This window comes from Harpia harpyja, chromosome Z (assembly GCF_026419915.1).
Source record: "Harpia harpyja isolate bHarHar1 chromosome Z, bHarHar1 primary haplotype, whole genome shotgun sequence".
Classification (NCBI taxonomy): Eukaryota; Metazoa; Chordata; class Aves; order Accipitriformes; family Accipitridae; genus Harpia; species Harpia harpyja.
This window is the reverse complement of record NC_068969.1, coordinates 10,971,396-10,983,429: the sequence shown is the minus strand read 5'-3', so window position 1 is coordinate 10,983,429 and position 12,034 is coordinate 10,971,396. Positions and strand designations below refer to the sequence as shown.

General features: G+C 51.9%; 1 protein-coding gene across 3 annotated transcripts in view; it reads right to left on the bottom strand.

Moving 5' to 3' along the window:
* FLNB (filamin B) overlaps window positions 1-11,208 on the bottom strand; it is a 74,191-nt gene extending 62,983 nt beyond the window's left edge. The window contains exon 1 of one of the 3 annotated variants that reach the window (XM_052775785.1): window positions 10,764-11,208. In XM_052775785.1, coding sequence (XP_052631745.1) covers window positions 10,764-11,112 — 349 coding nt within the window. In that variant the 5' untranslated portion in view covers window positions 11,113-11,208. The remainder of the gene's footprint in view (window positions 1-10,763) is intronic. The other 2 variants (XM_052775787.1, XM_052775786.1) reach the window with 2 other exon arrangements.
* Window positions 11,209-12,034: the final 826 nt, after the last annotated feature.

The window sequence follows — 12,034 nt, the reverse complement described above, 5'->3', positions numbered from 1 at the left end:
CCTACTCCTAGATGAAGACTGGGATGCTCCTTTCAGCTTCTATATTTGAGCTTGAATACTCTTGCTGTCCAGGTACTGCTTCAGAAGCCTGAGCTACTTTTCTTACAGGTAGAGTATGAAATATTCTGCAGCTTGTTAAAGCCTATGTTTAAGTAATAAAGCTGGTTAAGTAAAATATTTAGGCTTCCTTTGCCTTAAGCAGTGTTTTCAACCAATAGTTGCAGCACTTCACGTGAAGCAGTTTGGTTTTCCTCCTTGCCATTAAAAACCTGTTAAAGGTACATAGTTTTCTTCAGTTATTTATCTATATCAGAAGAGGTATTTCTTTAAACACTGAACTCAGAGCTAGGCTACAAAACCACAGCAAAATTTGAAATAGATTTGTTGAAGTAGGGTTTTATGCCACTAACTTCAAGGGGTTTTCCCTGGTTGAGTCAGGGTTGTTCAGCAGAGCTTTCCACCCAGGAAACCCCAGATATCTCTGCTGTTTCCAGGGCCTGAACTAGCAGCTCCTCACTGGACTCTGCTGCTCCTGGTGCTTTCATGGCAGAACAAACCACCTCTGTGAGCTGACCCTCGCAGGGTAGCTCCGAACTGTTTCCTCCCAGAAAGTGGTATATTGGGATATACTCAAGTGAGGATCCCAGTGGCGATGTGGTTAATTCTCTGGGACAAGGTCTTTGCAATACCCTTGTCCAGGAGTCCCACATGCTCCTATCTCTATAACTGCAGATGTCTGCAAGTCATTAGCATGCTCAGTAATGCTCACTTAGCAGCCACTAATCATCCCATGTGACAGCACCAAGGGCAGGGCTGAGCCAGTCCCGCTTTACTGTGGCAGCAAGCTGAATGCAATTTGTGCTTCTTCACTCTTACATTTTGGAGGAGAATCTGAACCCCTGGAAGACTGTCTCAGGCTTTTCTAACTTTTTTGGATGCAAAAAATATAACTGGCTACCTGTGAGCCACTCCTGCTTCTGCAGAGCTCTGGGGAGCCCTGGGGCACACTGCAGCCCAGGGCCACAGGGATCTGCAGGCACTCCTCAGCAGCCGGATTTTGTGGCCCCTCAAGTAGGCATCTCACATGGTCTTTGGTGACTTGACTGAGCTGGCAATTCTTGCTCACTACTCAGGTTAGGTCAGGGAAGTACTATTAGCACAGGAGCTGGTTTATCAACACACAGCCAATCTCTGCCTGCCAGGGTCTTCTCCGATAGCAGCTGTACTGGGTTTGTGGTAAGAGTTACCCTCCTCCCTTTGGCCACCTCTATTTGATGTAGCAGTTCAGTTGTCCAGCACACACGCTGCATCCTCTGTTAAGAGTGTCAAACTCACTTCAGCCAGCACTAGACACCACAGAGCTACATACCACAGCTAGATACCACAAAGGATTAAGAGAGCATTAAGATGGCACCACTCCTGCAGTCCCAGTTTAAAAGCACCCATGTCTTTGTCCTGACATCTGACAGCCACAGTGTCCAGCACTGCTGAGCTCAGGCTGTGGCACTGGAAGTCACCACTCTCTTGAAAGAGTCACCACAAATTTTCCTAGCAGCCACCAGCCTAGTTTTTCTATTTCTTCATAGTGGCATTTTACCACAAGCCTAAAAGAGTTACCAAAAGAAATAATCCTCAGAGACAACTAAAGCTGTTTCTATTTGACTTTTAATTAGATCATTGATCTTGTTCAAGCAGTTACATAAGCTATCAGATATTTGCATGCAGCCACACTGTTGATCAACAGCTGGAATAAAGCTGAAACACCATGATTAGCATCCTAAGTCTTCCCACAGCCGGTATGTTAAGTCTGCTGAGACATCAACTCTTCCCCCACACGGGAATTTGATAACAAGCCACATCTGAGCAAGTGACAACTGCTCAGAGGGCCACCACAACTAGCAGCAACACCAGCAAACAGCTGCTCTGCAGAAGCATCCAGGTGTTGGAGCAGGCTCAAAGGTGCCTGGGCTTTGGATTATTTGGGGGACCAACAAGCAGAATTACTCTGAGCCTTGCAGAGAGAAGGAAACCCCACAGAAATTCACTGTCTAGCTAGAGGTGAAGTAACACTTGATATCTTGCACCATCGAGATGACAGTTTGACACCAACTTTGTTTAGCAAGCCAGTGTTCCCCGTTCTGTAGTGAGGATCAAAACCAGCCAGGTTAATCCAAGATTTGTGTCTCACACCATGACAGATGCAAGGTGTATTTGTTATACTGGCAGTGCCCACCCAGGGAGATGCATCAGAGACAAATGCAGGACCGTGCACATACCCCTCAGCTCGGACTCTTCGCTCCTGTGGTCTGAGCCCAGAGGGCCCTGCTGCTACCACTCACCTTATAATAAAGGCAGGATCTGCACAAAGGTAAAGGTCACCTCCAAGATGTACTTGTCAGTGTTTTAGCCTAGAGACCTAAACTAGCTCAGAGACCTGGCTTGCCAGGTTTCTTGCCTGTGGGAAGTCCACTAAAACCATGCTGCACCTACTGCTGCAAGGTTGTTGTGAGAAAAGAGAATGTAAACCAGTTAATTATACCAATTAAAGGAAGCATAGATAGAGCACATTAGTACCTAGCCAAGGGGAACAGTATTTCCTCTTCTGTGTTTGAATAACCTTCAGATGCACATATCATGGGTGGTTTGCTCAAAGCAGCTCCATACACTGTGCCTTCTGCTGCAGGGTTCCAGAGGAGACCTTTCAAAGCTTGTTTACACAACATAGCTCACCAGTTGCCACCTACAGCTCGTTTTAGGCCCACCAACCGCGACAATGCCCTTTAACATAGGCTCAGAAATACAGACACATACATTGTCTCCTCACAAGAGCGGCCACAGACTAATCAAAACCAGTAGGCAGCCGCAAGCACCCAGGGTAGCCTGAGATGGCTGTGGGCTGTGAGCAGTGGAGGAGAGCCAGCCGCCAGCATCCCACCCCAGGTCAGGCTGGAGCAGCCCCCAGGTGCAGACATGCTTGCAGCACCTATGCAAGGCACAGGAGTTGGTGTTTCAAAGCAGCATTTAATAGCTCAGCCCAGAGCTCATCTCGCAGTTTGAAGTGCCCCCAAGATTTCAGCAAAAAAAGCGGGTGGAAGATGCACCAGCCGTGGGCTAGCAGGAAGGGTGGCTCCACCGCTTTCGGTTACGACTCCGCAGCAGAGCAGCGGCACAGAGGGCCTGTGGCCAGCGTTGCAAAGGCTTGCACCCCACCCAGGCTTGGAGAAGACAGCAAGAGCATCCCAACAGCATGGCAAGAGCAGAGGGTTGCTCACGGCCTCCGGCTGGTTGCTCAGCACAGCACCCACGCCACACGAGCGCTGTCTGCAGCAATGCACCGCCTGCCAGCCGGCAACCTGGGTGATGCTGCGACATGCTGCTGCCGCAGCTCTTGCCCAACTTTTCCCTCGCAGCAGGCAGGCTGGGTGGGTGTCAGCGTGGCAGTCTGTCTGTCTGTGCCCACCTCGCCCTCAGAGGGCCCAGCGTTTGGAAGCTGTGCTGTCACGCAGCCTGGCCAGCTCATGCTGGAGTAATTCAATGCTCTTACAAATAAGCGCATCATGATTTACGGCATGCCCTGAAGCAAGGGAGAAGGAGCCACAGCCCATGATGTCATTGCAGCCCACAGCCATTTTTGTGCTATTACTGGGTAACATTGGCAGGAGAGTTCATGCAACCTGCTGCTGCTGTTAGATGAAAACAGCTTGTCCCTTTGCAAGAAAGATCCCAGCTTGGATGTTCGAAGCTCTGCCACTAACAACTTACCAGCCTGATCAGTAAGAATTGCTATATTTCACTGACGAAAACAGCTCTGAAATATCAGCTGAATTTATGCTTTAAAGCTAAAGATTGCCTTCAGTATTTATTGGTTCCTTTCCATTAGATTAGCTATTTCTGCGAGTTGTAAGGAACAGCAGAGGACCATCATCTGACTCAGAGGAAACATCCCATTAGCAACCAGACAGCGCAGTTCTATGTGTGGCCACTCTTCTCAGAGGGCTTATTTGAGAGCCACGGCTGCTTTCTTCCAAGGGCAGTACCAGCAGGAGATCCATACAGCCCCCACCCATCACACCAGGGGAGACAGGATTCAGCTGCTCTATCCTCTGCCCACCCCCAAGCAGCTCCAGGACAGTGTCTGCTGTGTTAGTCAGCACAAGGGAGGATGTGCAAGGCAACTCCTTGCTTCCCCAGGAACTTGGGCAAAGCTTTATTTGGCTGTTGTTTGAAGTTGCCTAGCTTGTTTTCGCTAACACACAAAAAAAAATCCGGTTTATTCTTGCAGTGGTTGTGAGTATTACAGTTGCCATGTACTAGCACAGTAGGAACTAGACATTGCACACATCTCACTATGGATGTTAGACTTCAACTGCTTACAGCAGAGTAGTATTTACACAAGGAATTGCAATCCATTAGCTGAATGCAAAGCACACCACAGCAGATCCAATCCTCACTATGATATTATGTAAATACCTCCAAAACTCAAGGTTAGTTGCAGGAGGGACAGAAAGCTGACAGGCTTACAACAGACAGGTTAGAGACCACATCAGAGCCCAGAGAACCATCTGATTAGGATAGAACATACACTCACTGCAAGGCTTTTGGGTGCAGGAAGTAGGATTTATCTCCTAATGATGACCTGGAAGAAAGTGTCTTCCGTATTAGATTACAGAGCACTGATCCTCCCTCAGGAGGAACACAAATAGGCAGGAGTGCAATCTACAGAACATTTTGCCTTGTGGGGAAAAAAAAAAAAAAATCTGCACCAAGTCCCCAGAAGCAAGACCTAGGGAAAAACCTCACTCGAGCTTCATTGCATTAATCCAAATCAACAGGCAGAGCTCGCTTAGCCCATTGAAGAGATCACCTCAAATCTCAGTTGACTCAACTCTGAACCCAAGGTCAAGTTCCCAGAAGAGCAAGGGTAGCTCCGCTCACCCCACCCAGGCAGCGGCTGCTGCAAGAGGAGTGGGTGAGTATCCACCTCTACCACACAGGCACTACTAGAGCAATCAAGAAAAGATACAGGAGCAGCTAGCACAGGTTTCACAGACACTGTATTTTCATCAAAACTGCTACTCTTATTTCTCCAAACACAACATGAAGGCACATATCTGGTCCCCCCCCCACTGTTAGCATGAATTCAGCTTGCAACAGACTAAGCCTCATGAGCATGCCATATGATGAAGGCTGTAGCAAAGACTGCTCAGATCTCCTTACAAGGATGGGTAGTGCCTTCCCTTAGCCTTTTCTACATGTATTTTGTTTCGGATTCTTCCTCCAATAGCTAACACTCAGCTACACAGCATTTCCTTCCTCCAGCATAGACACGCTTGGAACACCTGATTCTGTTTTTCTTGCCAAATCCAAGCAGATTGCAGCAACACATCCTTACATACTTCCACGCACCTGCACCGAGATGACTCCCCCTCCCCCTGGGTGGGTGCTCTGGAACAGGACCCACAGTACTATCGGAGTACACCCACAAAAAGCAAGAAAAATCTCACAGGAACCTACAGGTTTCTCTACAGAAAGCCTGGCTACCTCCCCAAGAGCCAAAGTTGGGCTTGATGCTTTGTAAGCAACAGCCACTGGGACAGGCTCTTCAGGTACACTGGTACCAAGCGCTAACAGAGCCAAACCCCGGGTCGCCGCGCTTTGCACCTTCATTATTGCAGTGACTTACAGGTTAGGTGCCGCATTCGTGAGCTGTATACCACACCAGGCAGTAAAGGAAGACAAGTCCACAGGCAGGCCCACCTGATGCTGGTGGCAGAAGCCTGGCGAGTGTCACAGTACAGCAGAGGTCTGTTCACACCAGCATCACCCGCAACACACTGTTTTGCTCTGGTGTGCTTGCTTAGCACGTATTAGTGGTCTAAACTTGGTAAGCCCTTGTTCAGGTCCCAAACTAGCTGCACATCAAAGTCTTGTTTCTGAGGGCAGAGAGAAAACAGAATTCCTCTGCAGCTTGGGAAATTCAGAGATCATTGTTTTACTTCCCATCGCTTGGAGCGGACACTGAACAATACTGGCAACGGAGAGCATGGCCACACACAAGGCTAACCACGTTCTTAGATTACAGTTGTAGGCTAGGAAAAGAGTTATCCTGACCCATTTAAACATCCCCAGGTAAGTCAATACAGGACATGGCATTAGAATATGGAGCAGTTAAGACTTCAGTCCTTCTTGAATAGCTGGCATAGCATTCAGTGCCTTAAATGAAAAAGCTGGTTAGCACATTAGTCTCACTGGTCCCAAGTAATTTTACTGAAGTTTGATCACTTTACAAGTTTCTGCTCATATGTAAAAGAATGCAAGAACAGTCTGTGTAAGCTACCTTAAAGGTTCCTGTACCTTGGAGCAAATAGCTCATGCAAAGTCCTTTTTTCTCTAGACCAGCAGTCCAACTATTGAAACAGAAGGCCCTGAGGAGACCAGCCACCCTCAGAAAATGAAGCCACCTCCAGTTTCCAGCAGTGAGGCCCACTGCCAGTCTATCAAAAATAATTTGAGGGGAAGGATTAAGTGTCACATTTCCAAGAAGCAGAAACCTGCTTCCAAGACACACTGGATATTTTCCAGAAAACAGCCTCCAGGGAAGTCACAGGTAAGTGGCAGACAAAATGCAAGTGTATTTTGACTGCCTCCTTATGATGTGTTAATAGCACCCGGAGTGAGACAGAGAGAGACCCTAAATGTATACAGGCTGAAAACACATTTTCCTTTTTTCAGTTTTCAAGCACCTAGCTCTGGGCATTACAGGATAACACATTTACCAAGTTTTAGAAAAGATGCATTTTCCTCTAGGAACTCGAGATTTGCTTTGTCACCCTTCAGTGTATGAACAGCCTAGGGAAGAAAGTTGGTTTTCAACTATTTTCCTAAAATAAGATTTCCATAAGGTACTGAGACTCACAGGTCAAGATACTTTCATCTTTAGAGCATGCTGGAGGTCTGCGCTATAAAGCACAGTGCATGCATCAAGTACCTGGCATGGCTCAGCTCCCTCCAGGCACTGCAGTGGGGACTCAGGACCACCACAAAGACAAACCTGAAAACCAATCACACACCTGTAGCCGAGGCTGGCACTGCATCCCAGTGCCACGGCAGCAGAGCTGCCACGCAGCCCCGGCTGGCCCTGCCCATCCATTTACTTGCATCACCACTTGACATCCTGCAGTTGCGAGGCAAGCCATATCAGCTCACTTATCTGGTGAAAGCACAACCCAGCAAAGAAACCACATGTTTTTCAGTTTGATCAATCTGACTGCATCAGTCTAAGACTACAGTTTTACCAAACAAGCCAGCCAGCTGCTCCGCACCCATCCTGCCTCTGCCAGCAACACGGGGCTGCCAGGCGAGCACTGCCCACGAAGACGCTGCCAAGAAACACCGAACAGCACCGGAGCACACACCTAGGACCTGCTGGCTGCAAGCTTGGGTGCAACTTGGCAGGTCACAGCCCAAAACCACAGGCTTCAGACACTGAACTCCTCTGTTTCTAAGCTAAATCAGTTGACTCCTATTGCCTGTTATCAGGGTTTCTAGGGGCAAGCTCAGTGCCAAATTAGCTTCAGCCCCCCCCCCCTTCTCTGCCACTCGCTACAGCTTTTAGCAGGGCACAATGCAGCTCCCATACAAAGTAATCTGTGGAGTCGATCAGCTCCTTCGGCCAAGAGCAAAGCCCTTGTGCTCTGCATTCCTGGCATCCTACTCCCCAGTGCCTGTCACTCTGCACACCACTCAGCACCCAGGAATCTGCAATTATCTCAGTCTAGCAGACAAAAAAAAAGCTAGACTTAAACACTTGTTAACACTTGAGTAACACAGCAGCTACCTCATGTTGAGCAGAAGACTCTGTGAAGTCACCTGCCCTCACAGCAGGTTTTTCAGAGCTTTCAATCCCATCTTTGCTGGATGGCACAAAGCATCTATGTGCTTTATGGCCGTTTTTATAGTAGACCACACATGCAGTCAAATCTGCACTGAAGTGAAGGCACTTCATGCTTAGAAGAAAAGCATCCTGAAACTACCAAAAGACTGAGCAGAGACTGAACAAGGGGTAACAGCAGCATGAGAGGCTGGACTCCTAACTACATCCAGAAAGGGTTGTGGTCAAACACTATAAATTTAACTGATTTCTCTGTGTAGAGGCAGACTTATTTTAAATGGACAAATATCAAATGCCAAAAGCTTGCTACTGAAAAAGTTTAAAAGTGTGGTTGTAGTATAGCAGCAGTAGCTGAGCCATAATACATGGCTTCCAAAACATTCCTGGAAGTTAAATAATAACTGGAACAGGCGCTGCATCCACTTAGCAGAGATCTGATGGCATTATTAATGCCAGAAATCCAGCAGCTGCAGCTGTCAGGTTTTGCCAGCTGATTTGGCTCAGACCTGGCCCTAAACACCCCAGGCCCTAAAGACCAACCTGGTCATAAAAGTTCTCCACCTAAAAGCCTTTACTGGTACATAGCTCCAGGCCCTGTAATGGCCCTGGTTTTGTTCAGCAACACAAAAGGAGACTAAAAGCTAGAAACACAAAGCAAGCCCCAAGTTCGTCAGAACCTGCAGGGAGAAACAGGATAGGGACAGGTAGCGATCCCAGCCGACACTGCGCCTGCAGGAGAGGTGGTGTGGGCTTCAGCCCCTTCAACCAAGTGGAGCACTGCAAGGCTTGCTCTGAGTGTCTTTTTTGGAAAGTGAGTGCAGGATGTTTTTTCAGGAGTGGCTCAGTTTATCCAGGACTGTACAGCAGGGCTCCTGTGCTACCACTTGGCTCCAGCTCTGGCGGCACAGCACAGATGGAGCTGTATACCCCTTCACGCAGAGGCTGGGGTATGGCAAAGGCACTAGCAGCCATAGCCATTCCGTTCTCCCACAGCTTCAACTACAAGTTTTTTCAGGGTTTCAGGGGGGTTTAATTTTTTTTTTTTTTAATAGCCAGCACAATGCAAGTAAGCTGCAAAGCAGTTAGACAAGTCTTAAACGATTACGGCCACCCTGCAGCTCAGTCTAATCCTGTGAGGGAGCTGTGCTGCTGGAGCAGCATTTCTAGAAAGGAAGTCACTGGAAGCCAGGCCTGACCAGACTAACCTTGATCTCCCAAACCCGCAGCCCTCGGGAAGTCCCACAAATAGGAAGGCAGCTGGAGCAGCAACGTTCTTCCAGGGCAAACAATACAATAGGAGGGGAGCACTGGCCTGGTGTTAGCATTGTGGCTGGTAAGGAGCTATTCCAGCGGCTAAGGAGGAAAGGTGAGCTCCAACGTTAGCAAAAGCAAGCTCAGCCCAGGAGTCAGCAGCTGCAACTCAAACTCCACTGTGTGCAAAGGCAGTGCATCTCTGAGTAAATAATTAGCACCAGCTCTGTTCCCAGCTGCAAGTACGATAGCTGTCTTCCCCCAAGAGGATAATCAGCCATTCGGGACCCAACAGTCCTCATTTGTCCAAAGCTGCTTTTACACATTAGTAGTGGGGAACAACAGGGTACCCACCTACTCCACCCAGCCACAGGTTTCCAGAGAGGGCCAGGTCTCTCCCAAACTGGAGAAGTTTCTATTTTCTTGCTATTATAGCTAAAGCCTCTGAAGGGAAACAGCTTTCACCCTGGCCAAGAGTTTTAGGCAACTGAGCAGAGCTGCACTCACCCAAATTCAGCTGTGCAATTCATCGAGGCCAGAGTCATCAGGAGGCAGTAATTAGAGTTATCTGGCAAAGAGCTAGAAAAGGCATTCACATTCCTTCCCAGAGATCTCTCCGGCATTCAAATTATTGCTTTACAGACTGCATTGCAGCCACACCTGAGCTATTCCCAAAACAGTCACCACAAGCATTCCTGAGGGATCATCTGCAATTTGACATGCATGCCAACAGCTTTAATTTCCTGAGCAGCCCACCAGTTACCTAGCAATTGCACCCTCCAGTATGGCATGGACAGTCAATCCCAGTGCCAGCCAGGCCAGGCATTAGCTCAAACCACCTATCTCCTGGAGCTAGCAGAGGTCCTTGTACATTTTTCACCCACGACCTACCACAGCTGAAAGATTAAGGAGAAAGCGCAGCCCTGTTCAAAAGCTGCAACCGCGCTTAGGCAAGCATCCACGCTAACCTGAACGCTGGCATCATCTACTGGGCTCTAGTGAGCAAGGAAAGTCTCCTCACCCTCCTCTACTCCCCATGGTAGCGTGTACCTCCCCGCAGCTCACCCCACGGGAGCCAGGCTCCAGCACCCTGCCGGAGCCCAGGGACCCCCGGCTGGACACAGGCTGGGACAAGCATCGTCCCAGCTGCGTCTCCTGCCGGGGCTATCGGAGAGGAAACGGGCTGCACAGGGAGCGAACGTGCTCTGGCACTGGGTTTCTTCAGGAAAAGACCTGAAAGCAAAGCCTCACCTGGGAAATAGTGACTAAGAGAGAACCTCAGGAGGATAGGAGAGCATTGCCAGCCCCGACAGCAGGGCTGCGGGGCAGCCCTATGGCACACACAGCTTTAGACCAACTCTGCACTACACCCCCAAAGCTTACGCTCCAAAGAAAGAAAGAAAAGCAGCAACCCCTCAGCTTCCGACCCCGCAGCCCCGGGAAGCCCGGCCGGCGGCACCCCACGGCCGCCCAGTGCCCCGAGCCCGTCCACGCTCTGCGAGGCAAAGGTCCGGCGCAGGAAACAAACAAACAAACAAAAAAAAACCAAACAGCCCACAACCAAAACCACAATAAAACGAGAAAAAAAAACCCCAAACCCACCCGCTGGGGATGCACTCACCGATGGAGACCAGCTTGATGCTCTCCCGCTCCAGGAACTCGAGGGCCACCGAGACGTTCTCCAGCTGCATCTGGCGGAAGGTGGGCCGCTGGTGGTACTTGCGGTACATGCGCTTCTGGCTGAGCACCTCCAGGAGGGCGATGAGGCGCAGCCCGTCGCTCAGGTCGTGCTGCAGGTTGCCGATGCGCTTGTTGACGCAGCGCAGGTGCTCGTTGCACCAGCGGGTGAAGGTGTTCTGCTGGATCCGCTTCCAGGGCGCGTCCTCCGCCAGGTCCTTCTCGGTGGCCGGCATCTCGCCGTCGGGATCTGCCGCTCTGCGACCGCCCTGGCTCCGCGCCTGCGTGCTCATGGCGCGGCCCCGCTCCGCCTCCTCCGCCGCCGCCGCGACCCGCTCCGCTCCGCCCGCGCCCCGCCCGGCCGCGCCCGCCCGCCTGCCTGCGGGGAGGGAGCGCGGCGCTCAAGCGGCGGCCCCGCTCCTGCGCCTGGTCCCGCCGCAGCCGCCCCCGCTGCCTCGGCCCGCCCAGCTCCGCGCCGCTCCCCGGCTCTGCGCGGGCCCCGCGCCGCCGCCCGGCCTTTATCCGCCGGGAGCGGCACGCCCTCGGCTGCATCAGCCTCCCGCGCCCCGCCGTACCGGCCCCGGGGGGGGGGGGGGGGAGCTGCGCGGATGCCGGGCTGGGCTGGCAGCGCCATCGCCTTTCCCTCCCTCGGCGGGGACGGGGGCCCCCGGGGGGCCCCCGCCGGACCGACCCTCACCTGGCCGTGGCGCCGGGCGGGGCGGGGCGGGGGAGCGGCCCCCCCACCCCCGGCACTGCTGCCCCGGGGCACAGGCGGGAGCGCGGGCTGCGCTGCAGCGCTGCGTGGCCTGGAGCACAACGCCCGTGGCACTAGTGCGCGGGCGGGAGCGCAACTCACCTGGCGCTAGTGCGTGGCCGGGGGTGCCAGCCCCCCCTTGCACCGCAAACGCAACTGAAGTGCCCAGCGCCAGCCGGAGCGCAGCCCCTGCGCGGCTTGTGCGCACCCGGGCGGGTCAGCACCCCTCCTGTAGCAAAGGCAGTGCCACCAGCCAGGTCGCTGCGGGGGGGGGGACGTGCAGCCACGGGGGGGGGTGGGGGGTGACCCCGCGCTGGGGCCTGCACAGCGCGGGTGTCCCTGCGCAGAGGCCAGCAGAGCCTGATCTCTGTGGGCTGGGTGGGATTCGCTTCTGCACGTCTGTAAAATGCTGCGGCCGTCGGGAGTGCTGTGCAAAGCGCGGCCCGGGCCAGGAGAGGTTG